This window comes from Prunus dulcis, chromosome 5, assembly GCF_902201215.1.
Source record: "Prunus dulcis chromosome 5, ALMONDv2, whole genome shotgun sequence".
Lineage (NCBI taxonomy): Eukaryota > Viridiplantae > Streptophyta > Magnoliopsida > Rosales > Rosaceae > Prunus > Prunus dulcis.
Window position 1 is genome coordinate 4,747,284 of NC_047654.1, and position 13,294 is coordinate 4,760,577.

The 13,294-nt window shown below is 37.1% G+C and overlaps 4 protein-coding genes across 8 annotated transcripts; 2 read left to right on the forward strand and 2 right to left on the reverse strand.

Annotated features, from left to right (window-relative positions):
• Positions 1 to 982: 982 nt before the first annotated feature.
• LOC117628834 (transcription factor MAMYB) lies at positions 983 to 4,577 on the reverse strand. 4 transcript variants are annotated; one of them, XR_004586023.1, is made up of 2 exons: positions 3,501 to 4,532; positions 983 to 1,304 (listed from the first exon to the last, which is right to left on the reverse strand). XR_004586023.1 is itself a non-coding variant. In XM_034361367.1 (1 exon), exon 1 carries the CDS (start codon positions 4,527 to 4,529, stop codon positions 3,558 to 3,560), a length of 972 nt encoding a protein of 323 aa, XP_034217258.1. In that variant the 5' UTR covers positions 4,530 to 4,577; the 3' UTR covers positions 3,158 to 3,557. The 4 variants fall into 4 exon arrangements, 1 of the variants encoding a protein (XP_034217258.1); XR_004586021.1 differs by having other exon boundaries at positions 1,298 to 1,408; XR_004586022.1 differs by lacking the exon at positions 983 to 1,304 and adding an exon at positions 2,708 to 2,803.
• A 124-nt stretch (positions 4,578 to 4,701) lies between these two features.
• On the forward strand, positions 4,702 to 7,126 carry LOC117628437 (pentatricopeptide repeat-containing protein At1g32415, mitochondrial). The gene has a single exon (XM_034360897.1). It carries the CDS (start codon positions 4,737 to 4,739, stop codon positions 6,993 to 6,995), a length of 2,259 nt encoding a protein of 752 aa, XP_034216788.1. The 5' UTR covers positions 4,702 to 4,736; the 3' UTR covers positions 6,996 to 7,126.
• Positions 7,127 to 7,540: 414 nt separating this feature from the next.
• Positions 7,541 to 9,345, reverse strand: LOC117628094 (expansin-like B1). 2 transcript variants are annotated; one of them, XM_034360460.1, is made up of 5 exons: positions 9,139 to 9,345; positions 8,902 to 9,005; positions 8,618 to 8,799; positions 8,246 to 8,378; positions 7,541 to 7,955 (listed from the first exon to the last, which is right to left on the reverse strand). In XM_034360460.1, exons 1-5 carry the CDS (start codon positions 9,281 to 9,283, stop codon positions 7,755 to 7,757), a joined length of 765 nt encoding a protein of 254 aa, XP_034216351.1. In that variant the 5' UTR covers positions 9,284 to 9,345; the 3' UTR covers positions 7,541 to 7,754. The 2 variants fall into 2 exon arrangements, with proteins under 2 accessions (XP_034216351.1, XP_034216350.1); XM_034360459.1 differs by having other exon boundaries at positions 8,902 to 9,008.
• A 2,184-nt stretch (positions 9,346 to 11,529) lies between these two features.
• Positions 11,530 to 12,670, forward strand: LOC117628793. Its single transcript, XM_034361317.1, has 3 exons — positions 11,530 to 11,722; positions 11,810 to 12,006; positions 12,120 to 12,670. Exons 2-3 carry the CDS (start codon positions 11,849 to 11,851, stop codon positions 12,607 to 12,609), a joined length of 648 nt encoding a protein of 215 aa, XP_034217208.1. The 5' UTR covers positions 11,530 to 11,722; positions 11,810 to 11,848; the 3' UTR covers positions 12,610 to 12,670.
• The last annotated feature ends 624 nt before the right edge of the window (positions 12,671 to 13,294 follow it).

The window sequence follows — 13,294 nt, forward strand, 5'->3', positions numbered from 1 at the left end:
GTTCATGCAGTACTTGTCATGTCATGGGTTGACGAATCTCTTGTCGGCTAGAGGGACGGAGGGAATGAAATTGTAGTGAAACCAAAGTTCCGTGTACAAAAATGACAAGAAATGAAATGCTGAAATTCGGTAAACTTCCGGATAGTAACTTGAAAATTTACCCCCATCGTAGCACACAACAGTTCATAATTGCATTAGAAAGTTATCAATAAAAGAAAAGGAAAAAAGTTAGGAAGCTGAGCGAGGCAAACATGAAACAAACTCAAAGGGGGCACAAAACACAAAAGCAGACAAAACAAACACTTTGCTAAGACAAGAGTCAGAGGGATGCCATGCAAGAGCAGTGGTTCTATTGCAAGGGGACTTCTTGAATTTCACAGTAGCACGTCTGCACCTGATTGTTTTTCTCACACCATATGCAGTAGACTGCAAGAACAACACTAGGCTTCTTGCTGATATCGGAAATAACCGTTACCAGCTTTAGAAACCATATGAACATAATGGTGCCAAGATGTAGAGAGCCATGTAGAGCCACATTTGGTCATTAATTGCCTCCATATCCCCTCACCATAGGTCCATAAAAATAAAAATAAAGGTGGCCGGGTCGAAAGGAACATGAGTAGGACTAGGAGAATAGATTTGCATTCAACGCCCTCTAGTAGTCACCCTTAGTATGGACTGAAGAAATCAAAAAAGCTTAACCAAAGTACTCCCTGATTGTATGTATAACTGAATTGCATTCCAAGTAAATGCAGAAGGGGAGCAAGGGGGGAAATGCCATTTGATAAAATCAGCACGACAAGCATCAGGTTGATAAGAAGGCAGATTAGTTTGGATATCTACTCGGATATAACCAAAAACCCACTCCACACCCTCCCCCGCCCTGTTTTTGAACCTTTAGCTGAATGGTTGAGAATTGAGATCTATTGAAATGCATCTCACCCATTATGTATTTTAGCTGTTCATATCTGATCTAACATTAGGAAAAAATAAATAAATAATCCTCACTTAAGAACCTTTTCAAAGAATACTATAAAAAAAAAACATAAGAATCTATGAGTATTGCAAGAAAGTTGATAGGCCTCAAAACTCTCTGACAGAAAGTCCTTCGAATATGGAAAGGATTGCTCAACCCTGCTTGAACTATAAATTGCTCATTATCAGAATCAACTGAGATTTTGGCAAGGGCAGTTTTCAGCAGTCTTGCACAGAGCATCAGTGTATAAGCCACCAGATGTATGATAAAATCATGGTCACCCTGTTTTGTTCCCTCTCAGCTTTCACATCTCTTATTTCTCTGCCTTCTGTTCTATGAAGATTCCAGAAAGAATCAAATATCTTCTCGATGGGTTCAGTCACTGGAATTTCATTGTACATGACTGAAAACAATCTCAAACTCTTCCATGATCTAGTAAATACAAATTCTTATTAGTCAATGCTGGCCTAGAACAACAAAATTCATATCATTACATTAGTTTCTAAGACGTCACTGATATCACCACTAATTCATCAGTTTTTACCTTTTTTACATAGTTTTAACCCAAATATACGTACCAGGGTCACCACTATTTCATTTCTAAGATGCGATTCCGTCAATCTTTACAAAGTTTTGACCCAAATATACGTACCTAAGTTTGTGTTCACTGGGAAGATTAAGTCACCTAAAAACTCTTCAGATATATGCCTTGTTAATTCATTGCTAATATATTACACATAAAAAGGGGGTAAGTTGTCAGCCTCAGCTTTCACATCTCTTATTTCTCTGCCTTCTGTTCTATGAAGATTCCAGAAAGAATCGAATATCTTCTCAATGGGTTCAGTCACTGGAATTTCATTGTACACGACTGAAAACAATCTCAAACTGTTCCATGATCTAGTAAATACAAATTCTTATTAGCCAATGCTGGCCTAGAACAACAAAACTCATATCATTACATTAGTTTCTAAGACGTCACTGATATCACCACTAATTCATCAGTTTTTACCTTTTTTACGTAGTTTTAACCCAAATATACGTACCAGGGTCACCACTATTTCATTTCTAAGATGCGATTCCGTCAATCTTTACAAAGTTTTGACCCAAATATACGTACCTAAGTTTGTGTTCACTGGGAAGATTAAGTCACCTAAAAACTCTTCAGATATATGCCTTGTTAATTCATTGCTAATATATTACACATAAAAAGGGGGTAAGTTGTCAGCCTCAGCTTTCACATCTCTTATTTCTCTGCCTTCTGTTCTATGAAGATTCCAGAAAGAATCGAATATCTTCTCAATGGGTTCAGTCACTGGAATTTCATTGTACACGACTGAAAACAATCTCAAACTGTTCCATGATCTAGTAAATACAAATTCTTATTAGCCAATGCTGGCCTAGAACAACAAAACTCATATCATTACATTAGTTTCTAAGACGTCACTGATATCACCACTAATTCATCAGTTTTTACCTTTTTTACATAGTTTTAACCCAAATATACGTACCAGGGTCACCACTATTTCATTTCTAAGATGCGATTCCGTCAATCTTTACAAAGTTTTGACCCAAATATACGTACCTAAGTTTGTTTTCACTGGGAAGATTAAGTCACCTAAAAACTCTTCAGATATATGCCTTGTTAATTCATTGCTAATATATTACACATAAAAAGGGGGTAAGTTGTCAGCCTCAGCTTTCACATCTCTTATTTCTCTGCCTTCTGTTCTATGAAGATTCCAGAAAGAATCGAATATCTTCTCAATGGGTTCAGTCACTGGAATTTCATTGTACACGACTGAAAACAATCTCAAACTGTTCCATGATCTAGTAAATACAAATTCTTATTAGCCAATGCTGGCCTAGAACAACAAAACTCATATCATTTCATTAGTTTCTAAGATGTCACTGATATCATCACTAGTTCATCAGTTTTTACCTTTTTTACATAGTTTTAACCCAAATATACGTACCAGGGTCACCACTATTTCATTTCTAAGATGCCATTCCGTCAATCTTTACAAAGTTTTGATCCAAATATACGTACCTAAGTTTGTTTTCACTGGGAAGATTAAGTCACCTAAAAACTCTTCAGATATATGCCTTGTTAATTCATTGCTAATATATTACACATAAAAAGGGGGTAAGTTGTCAGCCTCAAATGGGAGAAAGAGGCCGAGATTTATCGGAAACCATATTTTGTTATTTATTTTTCATTGCTCTTTAAGTCCCTCTAGCATCAGGGAGCATCAGAAATTCTAATCCAGTAAAAACCAACGAGAAACCATGTGGTTTATACACATGATATTGGATGAAACCTTATAGCATTACAACTTTTATATCAAACCGTATAACTTGGTTTTTGTTCGTAAAAGAAGAATTCAGTTACAACTATCATATGTTTGTAATGGCAATCACCAAATGCCATAGGAATTATGATTTGAAATTGCAATAGAATCAAACATAGGCAATGATTCTCAATTTGAATAGAAAAAACAAAGAAATCAATGAATCATCAAATTACCTCCTCAATGCAAAATGCATATCCAATTCCAAATCAGACAATCTTCCCTTGCTTCATCTACTCTTCTGTTGAAGCCTTGGAGCTCCGAAAACCCTTCTTCAACTCGGCAACTCTCTTCATACAAGCCGCCTTCGACTTCCCAGGCACAGCAGCTGCAACCTTCTCCCACCTCATCGACACATCCTTGGGAAACGCCTTCAGGGCACTGAGCAATGCAATGTCTTCAGTTGAAGCCCAACTCACCCCACCACCATTGCTCTCTTTCTTCACTTCACCATTTTCCACCACCAACTCATCACCCAAGTCTTGACTCTCACTCTCGATTTTCTTGTCATTGGGCTTACGCTTCTTCAAAAACTCTGCATAAGAATCTGAATCAGTCACTTTCTTCTCTCCCAATTCTTTGGCCTTCTTGATCACACTCTCCACCTTATGCTTTCCCCGAAACGACTCGGAAATAACCTCCCACCGTCTCAGCTTCCCTACCGGGTGCTTCAAGAGCAGTTTCTTCAAAAACTCAACATCCTTTTCAACCCACTCCGTCTCTTCATCAAACACCATAGACCCATTACCATTACCTTCGGAAACCTCACGCTTTTTCTCTTCTCTCGCAGGCCCATTAACAGTTTCGGCCACCGGTGTCGAATCTGTGCCCAATTCATCAAATCGACGCGGCTTTGATCTCTTTTGAGACACCCTCTTCTTCGATTCCTCCTCTACTTGGGTTGTGATTTCAGGGAGGTCGAGGATTTGGCCGTGACCGACGCTGATGTCACCACCGGTGACTGAAGCGGGAGCGAAGGGGCCGACGAGGATGGAGAGAGCAACCCAGATGAGGAGAGATTGGTAGGGTTCGGATTGGAGGAAGAAGAAGGAGAGACCCAGTAATAGAATTGAGAGTAATATTGTAAAGGCAATGAATGGTTTGTTGAGATTCTTGTAATGGGGTTCTGGGTCTGTGGCTGAAGAAGCCACTGCTTTCGATTGGAAGAGGAACCTTGGCCTTGCGTCCTCGTCCAAAAACTCCATCGTTGGATCTCAGAGCTAAGCTAAACAGAGCCTCATATATATAGTAGTCCATGTAGGTTCAAAAAGTCATATGTGACGGCGTCGTTTATGTGACTTACAGCCACACTCAAAGTCGTATAACTTGGGGGGCTGTCATTTCTTTTCAGTTTTACTTGGGTCCTTAAAGTTGAAGCCTTTAGAAACTGTCAACTTTTTGAAAACCAGTTAATGCGCGCCTCATTTTGCCGACCCCTCTGTTTTACCTTCTCAGAAACCTTAGTCAAACTTCGATGCTTTGATTTATATTGCCGATGTTATGAAACCCAGATTGCATTTTCAAGAACCCATCATGCAAAACTCACTTCTGATGATTCACAGCTTCTTCATTGTCTTTCCCAAAATCTATTTGGAGAGGCACGCAAGCTGCTTGAGAAATTGCCTGCAAGAAATAGCCATGGCCGTGTTGTTCACTGGACTTCTTTGCTTACAAAATACTCGAGAAGTGGTTGCGTTGATGAGGCTCGGATGCTCTTTGAGATCATGCCAGAGAGGAACATTGTGACTTATAATGCGATGTTGTCAGGGTATGTCCAATCTGGGAGGTTGAATGAGGGCTGGCGGTTCTTTGAGGAGATGCCAGAGAGAAATGTTGTATCGTGGACTTCAGTGCTCTGTGGGTTAGCAGATGCGGGGAGGATTGATGAGGCGCGGGGATTGTTTGATGCGATGCCAGAGAGGAATGTTGTTTCTTGGAATTCCATGATTGCTGGGTTGATTAGGAATGGGGATTTGGATGGAGCAAGGCGGGTTTTTGAGCAAATGCCGATGAAGAATGTTGTTTCTTGGAATGCCATGATTTCTGGGTATGCTGAGCATTGTAGTATGGAAGAAGCAAGAGTGTTATTTGATGAGATGGTGGATCGGAATGTGATTACGTGGACTAGCATGATATCTGGTTACTGTAGGTCTAGTAATGTGGATGAGGGCTATTCTTTGTTTCAAAAAATGCCTGAGAGGAATGTTGTTTCTTGGACAGCCATGATTGGTGGCTTTGCTTGGAATGGCTTCTATAAAGAAGCTCTATCACTATTTCTTAAATTGAAGGGGAACTGTGACACAAAACCGAATGGAGAGACCTTTATATCGCTTGTATATGCTTGTGCAGGTATTGATGTGCCTAATCTTGGCAAGCAACTACATGCTCAGTTGATTGTGAACGGTTGGGAGTATGATGATTATGATGGCAGATTATCAAAGAGCCTCATTCACATGTACTCAGCCTTTGGTATCATGAATTCTGCATACTTTATTTTTATCAAGAATTCAAGTAATTGTACAGCTCAGTCTTGCAATTCCATGATTAATGGTTACATACAGATTGGACAGCTAGACCAGGCTCAACATTTCTTTGACAATCTACCTATCCGAGACAAGATCTCTTGGACGTCTATGATCACTGGGTATTTTAGTGTTGGACAAGTATCAAAGGCTTGTTATCTTTTCCAGATCATGCCAGATAGAGATGCAGTTGCATGGACAGCGATGATTTCGGGGCACATCCAAAATGAACTTTTTGCAGAAGCTACCGATTTCTTTTCAGAAATGAGGTCAGAAGGTGTTTCGCCTCTAAATTCAACATATTCAGTTCTTCTTGGAGCTGCTGGTGCAATGGCATATCTTGATCCTGGGAGACAGTTCCACGGCCTGCTGATAAAAACACAATATGAATCTGACTTGTTTATTAACAACTCACTGATTTCCATGTATGCAAAATGTGGGGAGATAGATGACGCTTACCGTGCATTCTCAAACATGAGTTTGCGGGATTTGATTTCATGGAATTCCATGATCATGGGGTTCTCAGACCATGGACATGCGAATGAGACTCTGAAGATCTTTGAATGCATGGTGAAATCTGGGACCCGCCCAAATTCTGTCACTTTTTTGGGCATACTATCAGCATGTAGCCATGCAGGGCTTGTCCACAGAGGGTGGGAGTTTTTCAATGCCATGAGTAATATTTATGCAATTCAACCAGCTTTGGAGCATTATGTTTGTATGGTTAATCTTCTGGGCAGAGCTGGGAAGGTAAAAGAAGCAGAAGAATTCGTTTCAAGGCTACCTTTCAAATCAGATCATGCTGTTTGGGGGGCATTGCTTGGTGTATGCGGGTTTGGTGAAACAAATGCTGAGGTTGCTAGGTATGCGGCCAAACAACTCCTGGAGCTGGATCCTTTAAATGCACCTGCCCATGTGGTGCTTTGTAACATATATGCCGCTAATGGTCAGCATATTGAGGAAAAATTGCTGAGAAGGGAGATGGGATTGAAAGGAGTGAGAAAGGTTCCTGGATGCAGTTGGATTGTGCTGCAAGGAAGAGTTATTGTCTTCCTCTCAGGAGATAAATTACTTTCACAAGTGGATGAGATGCTATCACTTGTATTTGGGACTATTGGTCAGAATCATAAGATGGGTAGAAATATGTGAATATACAGTTAAAAGAGCTTCATTTGATCAATTCTGGAGGGGATTCGAACTTGGGCCCTCTTCTATCAGTGAAAGAGGTTCGTTTGATGCAAATTTTTGTAGCTTATTTTACATTTTGAATCCATATTAAACACACCAGGGGATCATTGGTGGTGTTTTTTTTTTTTTGGGGTGGTGGTGGTGTTCTCTTGTATTTAATTTATAATGTTTTACTAAAACTTTCTTTGTAGGAAAATTCAAATTTCCACACGGATTTCTTTGTTATTTGAAAGAATATCCTCAGAGTGGACTAATTGATGCACCAACTCTTCGCTTTCAGAAGTCTCTGTGGGGCATCTGAGGTTCACGAATTATGCCAATTATGTCATTTGAGGATGAGAGCCAATTATGTCACCCAATACCTTCCGATGCCTTAAAAAGTGAGGAATCTTGTCGCAGTCATAATATTAATAAAAAATAAAAGAAGCCTTCATTAAGAAACTTGTGTGACCATTAAGGGTAAGAGGAACTCTTATTGTATTGATATTGAACATAACTCACACAAAAATATAATAAAAAATTAATAATTTATAGAATTTGGTTGAACACTGATGATTACATGAAGGAATTCTGCCAACTAATCCTCTTATTCAAGCATATTCCTATTTGCAAAAGAAAAACATTAATTAATGAAGCACAACAAATCAAAACATTTGTGTAACTAAGAAAAATTTATAAATTAGAATATTTGATCTGCTGCATTTGCATGTCTATCTGTAATTAGTTCACTTGAACTCCTGAGTCATATGTTTGTCCAACTTTCCAATCTTGTGGTATGTTATTCTCAGGAACAACCCAATTCTCATCACCATCTTCATCACTGAACAGCATCCTTATCTGCAAGGGTCCACTTGGGGGTGAGGTAGTCGTCCAAACTGCTCCATAACTCCTGTCCAATAGTTTGCAGGCAAAATTTTGTGTCTGCACATTTTGAAAAAAAGAATTTTTAATTATGTGATGATGAAGATGACAGAATAAGAATAAAGCAAGTAAAGTTGGTAGCTAAAAGATAAGAACATATGACTTGGATTCATATGCAGCTCTGAGCTCTCTAATTTCATTTGGTAATTGATCAGAGTAAGAACTGTTTCATCTTTGTTTAATTGCTTTCCTAGTTGAAACTACAAGTACTGAGTTTAATTTGTTATAGCATGATGTGGCCTCCATTTTTGACTCATCTCCACAAGTTTAATAGTGAGGAGAAAATATACCTCACATAGCTGGACAGCTGTGATATCGTTCTTCCCTTGCTGGTAATATATTACAAAAGCCAAATAGTGAGGATAATTACTGTTCTCATCAATCTTGATTGTAATATTTTTTCCTGGGTAGCTGCATGAAACCCTGTTTTGGGAAGAGAGAGAGAGAGAGCTACTTTGTTAGTTTCTAGTCATCAAAGTTTGTCATAAATGAATAGCTACATATATAGATAAAGGAAACCATGTGTTTGTGTGTGTTTCAATTATACAGATTGTTCTGTTGGGACAATCTTCTCTGTGTAACTATTGATCAGAAGTGATACCACCTCCTCTGTGTAACTATGAAAATGCCTTATTTCTTCCTCAAAGTTGCTAGGCTCTTACCTTCGGTATTCGATATCGACTACTCCAAGGGACAGCAGAGAAGCAGCTGCATCAGTAGTTTGAGCCATCCGGCCAAAGGCTCGTTTGCTAAGGATGAAGTCCGTGTTGTGACCGGAGCCTTGGTCAGTTATAACCACAGTTGCTCCTTTGTCTGAGCAATAGAGGCTGTTGGTGCACCTCACCTAGTAAATCATGGCAAAAAAATTAATTGATCACAAACACTCAACACTAACACACACACACACACAAACACATATTTTCATGCTTTAGGAGTGCATGCTCACCTGGTAACAAGCACCGCATCCGACTCCATTGCGATAGAGGTCAGAGGCAGCTGAGACATCCCCTCCATTGATGGTTGCTCCAAATGAACCAAACCCACAAGCACCTACTACAGTTCATAACAAAAAAAATATTAATTAGTACTAAGCGTACACATAAATCCACTACCACATACATAGCATGCCTGCAACATAGAAATCTACTGTTCATTTTGTTTTCTTTAAATAAAAGTCTCTTACTATCTGTTCCTTGCGCTTCAGAATTCGGATAATAACTTGCCCGAGAATGAACGAAACAGTCACTGCATGTTGCAGCCTCCCCTGGAGTTTGTACTACAAGCAAGACAATGAAAAGGGAAAGTTGAGACCACAGAGAGAAAGCCATTATAGGTCCTCACAAGCAAAATGAAATGAGAGCTAGTTTTCTTGCTAGAATGTTATTGCAAGTTGGTGATACTGCATGAAGCTATAGCTAAATGGTTAGTGTATTTATAGCAAATTATGAAGTCCAACTTCAATTTGGTAAGCCTCACCAACTTTGACATTCTTCTGAAGATTTTTTTTTTTTTCTCTGAATGAGTGGAATTCTGTTACTTGCCTTTGTCGGCTACCTTCCTAGCCATATTTATTTACTTGATGTAGAATATTGTTGTGGACTTCTTTCTCATCTTTCAAATGTGATAGTGATTTTTCTTTCCTTGTTGAATTCTGTGGTATTAAATTATCAAAAAGTCATTGGATCCAAGTTTATGCTATTTTCTTTGTTTCAGTCTACATATGTTTGCAGTGTTATTAATTCATCAATTTCTCAAGTCAGAAGCAGAAAAGTATGAATTTGTGGATAAGCATGTATATAAGATGAGAAACATTTGATTCTCACAACTTGAGCTGATTTTTTTATTGATTTGACCATGATAGGTTTTGTTGACACTGGCTTACCAGAGAGGGGTCAAAATCAAAGATAGAGATTTGAGACTTTTGAATAGAATTTCCTTGAATTGGAATTACAAGGCAAAGTTAGGTGTTTTGGCACTAGATTAACCCCTTACGTTAGGCATCTCAAGTTTCCCACCTAGTACTAGTTTTGATTTGAGGCACATGGGCTGTGATTTTATTTTGGGTGTTAGGAAGTTCTTAGGAAACACCCTTCATTCATATGTATTGAACAAAGATGGCCCAAGCTACAAAAGTTGTTTGCAATTACAGTTTAGTGTATAATAAGCACAGTGGATCACTATTTAATTGATGTTAATTATTAGATAGCAGTAATATATTTGTCAAAGTATAGTTTCTTAATTAAATGTGTCTTTTTATCTTGAAGTTCACTTCAAGCATGCCTCTCCTTCCAAGTTGATCCTGAATATAATTTTCTATCAAGTTATTTTATGGCATGACAGTACGGAAGACGACATAGTTCATAAGCAGACTCGGGAATTTTTTAACGGAGGTGCAATTTTGGTCAAGATTTATAAAATAAAACAAAAAATAAAAAAATAAGCCCAGCAGCAGACTGATTTCGTTTAGACTTTTCGTCGAACACTTAGAATGCACCTTCTAGGCTGAGTAGAGGTGCAATATACAGCACCTACAATGGTTTTTCCGATAATGGGAGGTGCATCTGCCTTAATAGGTCCGCCACTGGTTCAGATGTATATCCCCAAAGAGAATTGCGAGACAATCTAATATGTAAATCATTTGATATGTTGTGTTTTAAACTCTCGATCGAAATCATATAAATTCTAATTTCTAATTTTAATAGAGTTTTTTCTATTTAAACCCCTTACTTCTGTTTGTTCACCTCATATTTTAAGTTCATCCCAACATTTAGGGGGGTGTATCCAATTATAACTTTTAATGACTTTTAATGAGTTTAAAAGTCTGAAGGTATTCAATTGTGACTTTTAAATAGTTTTTAAAAGTTTAGTTGTATTCAATTGTGAGTTTTAAAGAGTATTTAAAAGTTTTGAGGTATCCAAATATTAATGACTTTTAAAAACTTTGTTAAATAAATGACTTTTCAATACTTTTAAAGGAAATTCTTACTACCAAAAGTCTTGCTAATTTACACCAGACTTTATGAAAATATTGGGAAGCTGAGAAGATAGAACCAAAAAGTCTCCAAACGTCTCCAATTCTTTCTTCCCTTGTTATATCAAGCATCAAGCAAATAGATCTTTTTTCTTCATGGTTAGGGCTCCACTTTGGTATTCCATTGTCATCCACTTCCTTCAGGTTAGTAAAAAAATATTGAATATTTTTCTTCTCTTCTCATCCACACGTTTATTATTGATGAATATTTCTTCTATTAGTAAAAAAAAAATCTGTGTTTGCATATAAATATTTTATTATATTGATTGTCTCATATGCTATGTTTGCTTATAATATTTTATTATATAATTTGTTGCCCCTAAACCCATTAATTTATTCTTTAGGTACTGTTTCTTTACCCATAATTCGTTAGGTGGATAATTTTTTCATATAATATTTACATCCCACATATTAGGTTAGGAGAATTGCTGGAATATAGACTCTTTTGTAATCTAACCATTTCTGTTGATTTGTGAGTGTTTATGAAATATTATTGATGACTGAGTAATATTTATTTATTTTGATAAGAATATGTTACTTGTCTATGTGATTAGATTTGATAAATAAAAATTTAAAAGGTGCATTGGATGCAGTTTACCAATAAGCTATTATGAAAATATACACAATTAATAAGGATTTGTACGTGTGATATAGTATTATTTAAAAGTTGGCTAAACCTCGATCTGCAGTGCCAGCTAAGATAAGAGAAAGTACACGATTTTACCCCTACTTTAAGGTAATGGAATTTATTATTATAAGTATTATTGTTATTATTCCAACAAAAACTATGTTTTACTTATAATTTCTTATCAATTCATTTCAGGATTGCATTGGAGCTATTGATGGTAGACATATTCCAGCCATGGTAAAAGGACGTGATGTAAGCAGCTACCGCAATCGTCATGGAAAGATATCACAAAATGTATTAGCAGCATGTAACTTTGATTTGGAGTTCATATACGTGCTCAGTGGATGGGAAGGTTCAGCTCATGATTCAAAAGTGTTAAATGATGCTTTATCAAGGAGGAATGGACTCAAGGTACCACAAGGTACACTCTTATCTCTTTGTTTTATTATTATCATTCATTATATCATGCTTTGCATACAAATTATATATATATTTTATGATTAGGTAAATATTTCTTAGTGGATTGTGGATTTCCAAATCGACGTCAATTTTTAGCTCCATTTCGAGGTGTACGATATCATCTCCAAGATTTTGCTGGTCAAGGTCGTGACCCCGAAAACGCAACTGAGTTGTTCAATCTTCGCCATGCTTCCTTGAGGAATGTAATTGAGAGGATATTTGGGATATTTAAATCAAGATTCACAATTTTCAAGTCAGCACCTCCATTCCCATATAGGACTCAAGTAGAGCTTGTGTTAGCTTGTGCAGGACTACATAATTTTCTTTGTAGGGAATGTCGTTCTGATGAATTTCCTATTGAACTAGAGAACGAGTCTTCATCATCTTCATCATTACCAGGGAATGAAGGAGATAATGTGGAACAAGTTTTTGAAACTCAAGAACAACAACGAGAGAATGCTAATGAATGGAGAGTTGGTATAGCTTCTGACATGTGGAGAAATGCCATGCAAGATAATAACGGAACTCAACGGTAATGAGCATTGGAATTTTCAAAAGGAATTTGTATTATGGTTTATTCACCGTCATTGAAATGAATCATGGCTAAGCTTTTTTGTAAACTGAATCATGGCTAGTTGAGCGCCAATTATTTCCTTATGGTACATTTTCAAATGTACTTTTTCATTTTTATCATTTTCTAATGTTAAGGAGAACTATTCTTTGCTTTTATGTAATTGTATCCAATTGTTTTTTTCCCTAATTTTTTGTTCAATGTATGCCGACTAGTTCAATCAACATAAAAGATAAATGCTATTTGTAAAATAAATATAAAAATAAGTATTTAAAAGTCTATAAAACTCTATAACAAAAGTATATGAAAGTTTGTCACTTAACTTTATAAAGTATGTAAAAGTCATTAAGAATTTGTCAACTCTAGAAAAGTCATTTACTCAAAAAAAGTCTTTAAAAATTAGAATTGGATACACCCCCCTTAATTCAAATTTTCACAATTTCTAAGTAAACCCCACTGTCTTCCCAAACTACCCCTAAATACACACCAATGAGAAAAAATAATTTTAAAAAACTCAACAACCTCATACCCCACTTTCTCCTTCTGTGTGGTGTTATGTCGAGCAGAAGCAGCCGGAGCCCTTCTCCAGGTGTTTGGTGCGGCATGAGTTTTAGGCACCTCAGTCTTTTCTTGGTCCATCTCTTCTGAAA

Bases quoted from the DNA above. Each gene is read 5' to 3' on its own strand.
- LOC117628834 (XM_034361367.1), bottom strand. From the start codon at position 4,529: ATGGAGTTTTTGGACGAGGACGCAAGGCCAAGGTTCCTCTTCCAATCG.
- LOC117628437 (XM_034360897.1), top strand. From the start codon at position 4,737: ATGCGCGCCTCATTTTGCCGACCCCTCTGTTTTACCTTCTCAGAAACC.
- LOC117628094 (XM_034360459.1), bottom strand. From the start codon at position 9,283: ATGGCTTTCTCTCTGTGGTCTCAACTTTCCCTTTTCATTGTCTTGCTT. The intron at 9,009-9,138 runs GTAAGAGACTTT...TATGAACTGTAG, and splicing joins TGAAGCGCAAGGAACAGATA to TAGGTGCTTGTGGGTTTGGT. The intron at 8,379-8,617 runs GTAAGAGCCTAG...TTCCCAAAACAG, and splicing joins GTCGATATCGAATACCGAAG to GGTTTCATGCAGCTACCCAG.
- LOC117628793 (XM_034361317.1), top strand. From the start codon at position 11,849: ATGGTAAAAGGACGTGATGTAAGCAGCTACCGCAATCGTCATGGAAAG. The intron at 12,007-12,119 runs AAGGAGGAATGG...TTTATGATTAGG, and splicing joins GTGTTAAATGATGCTTTATC to TAAATATTTCTTAGTGGATT.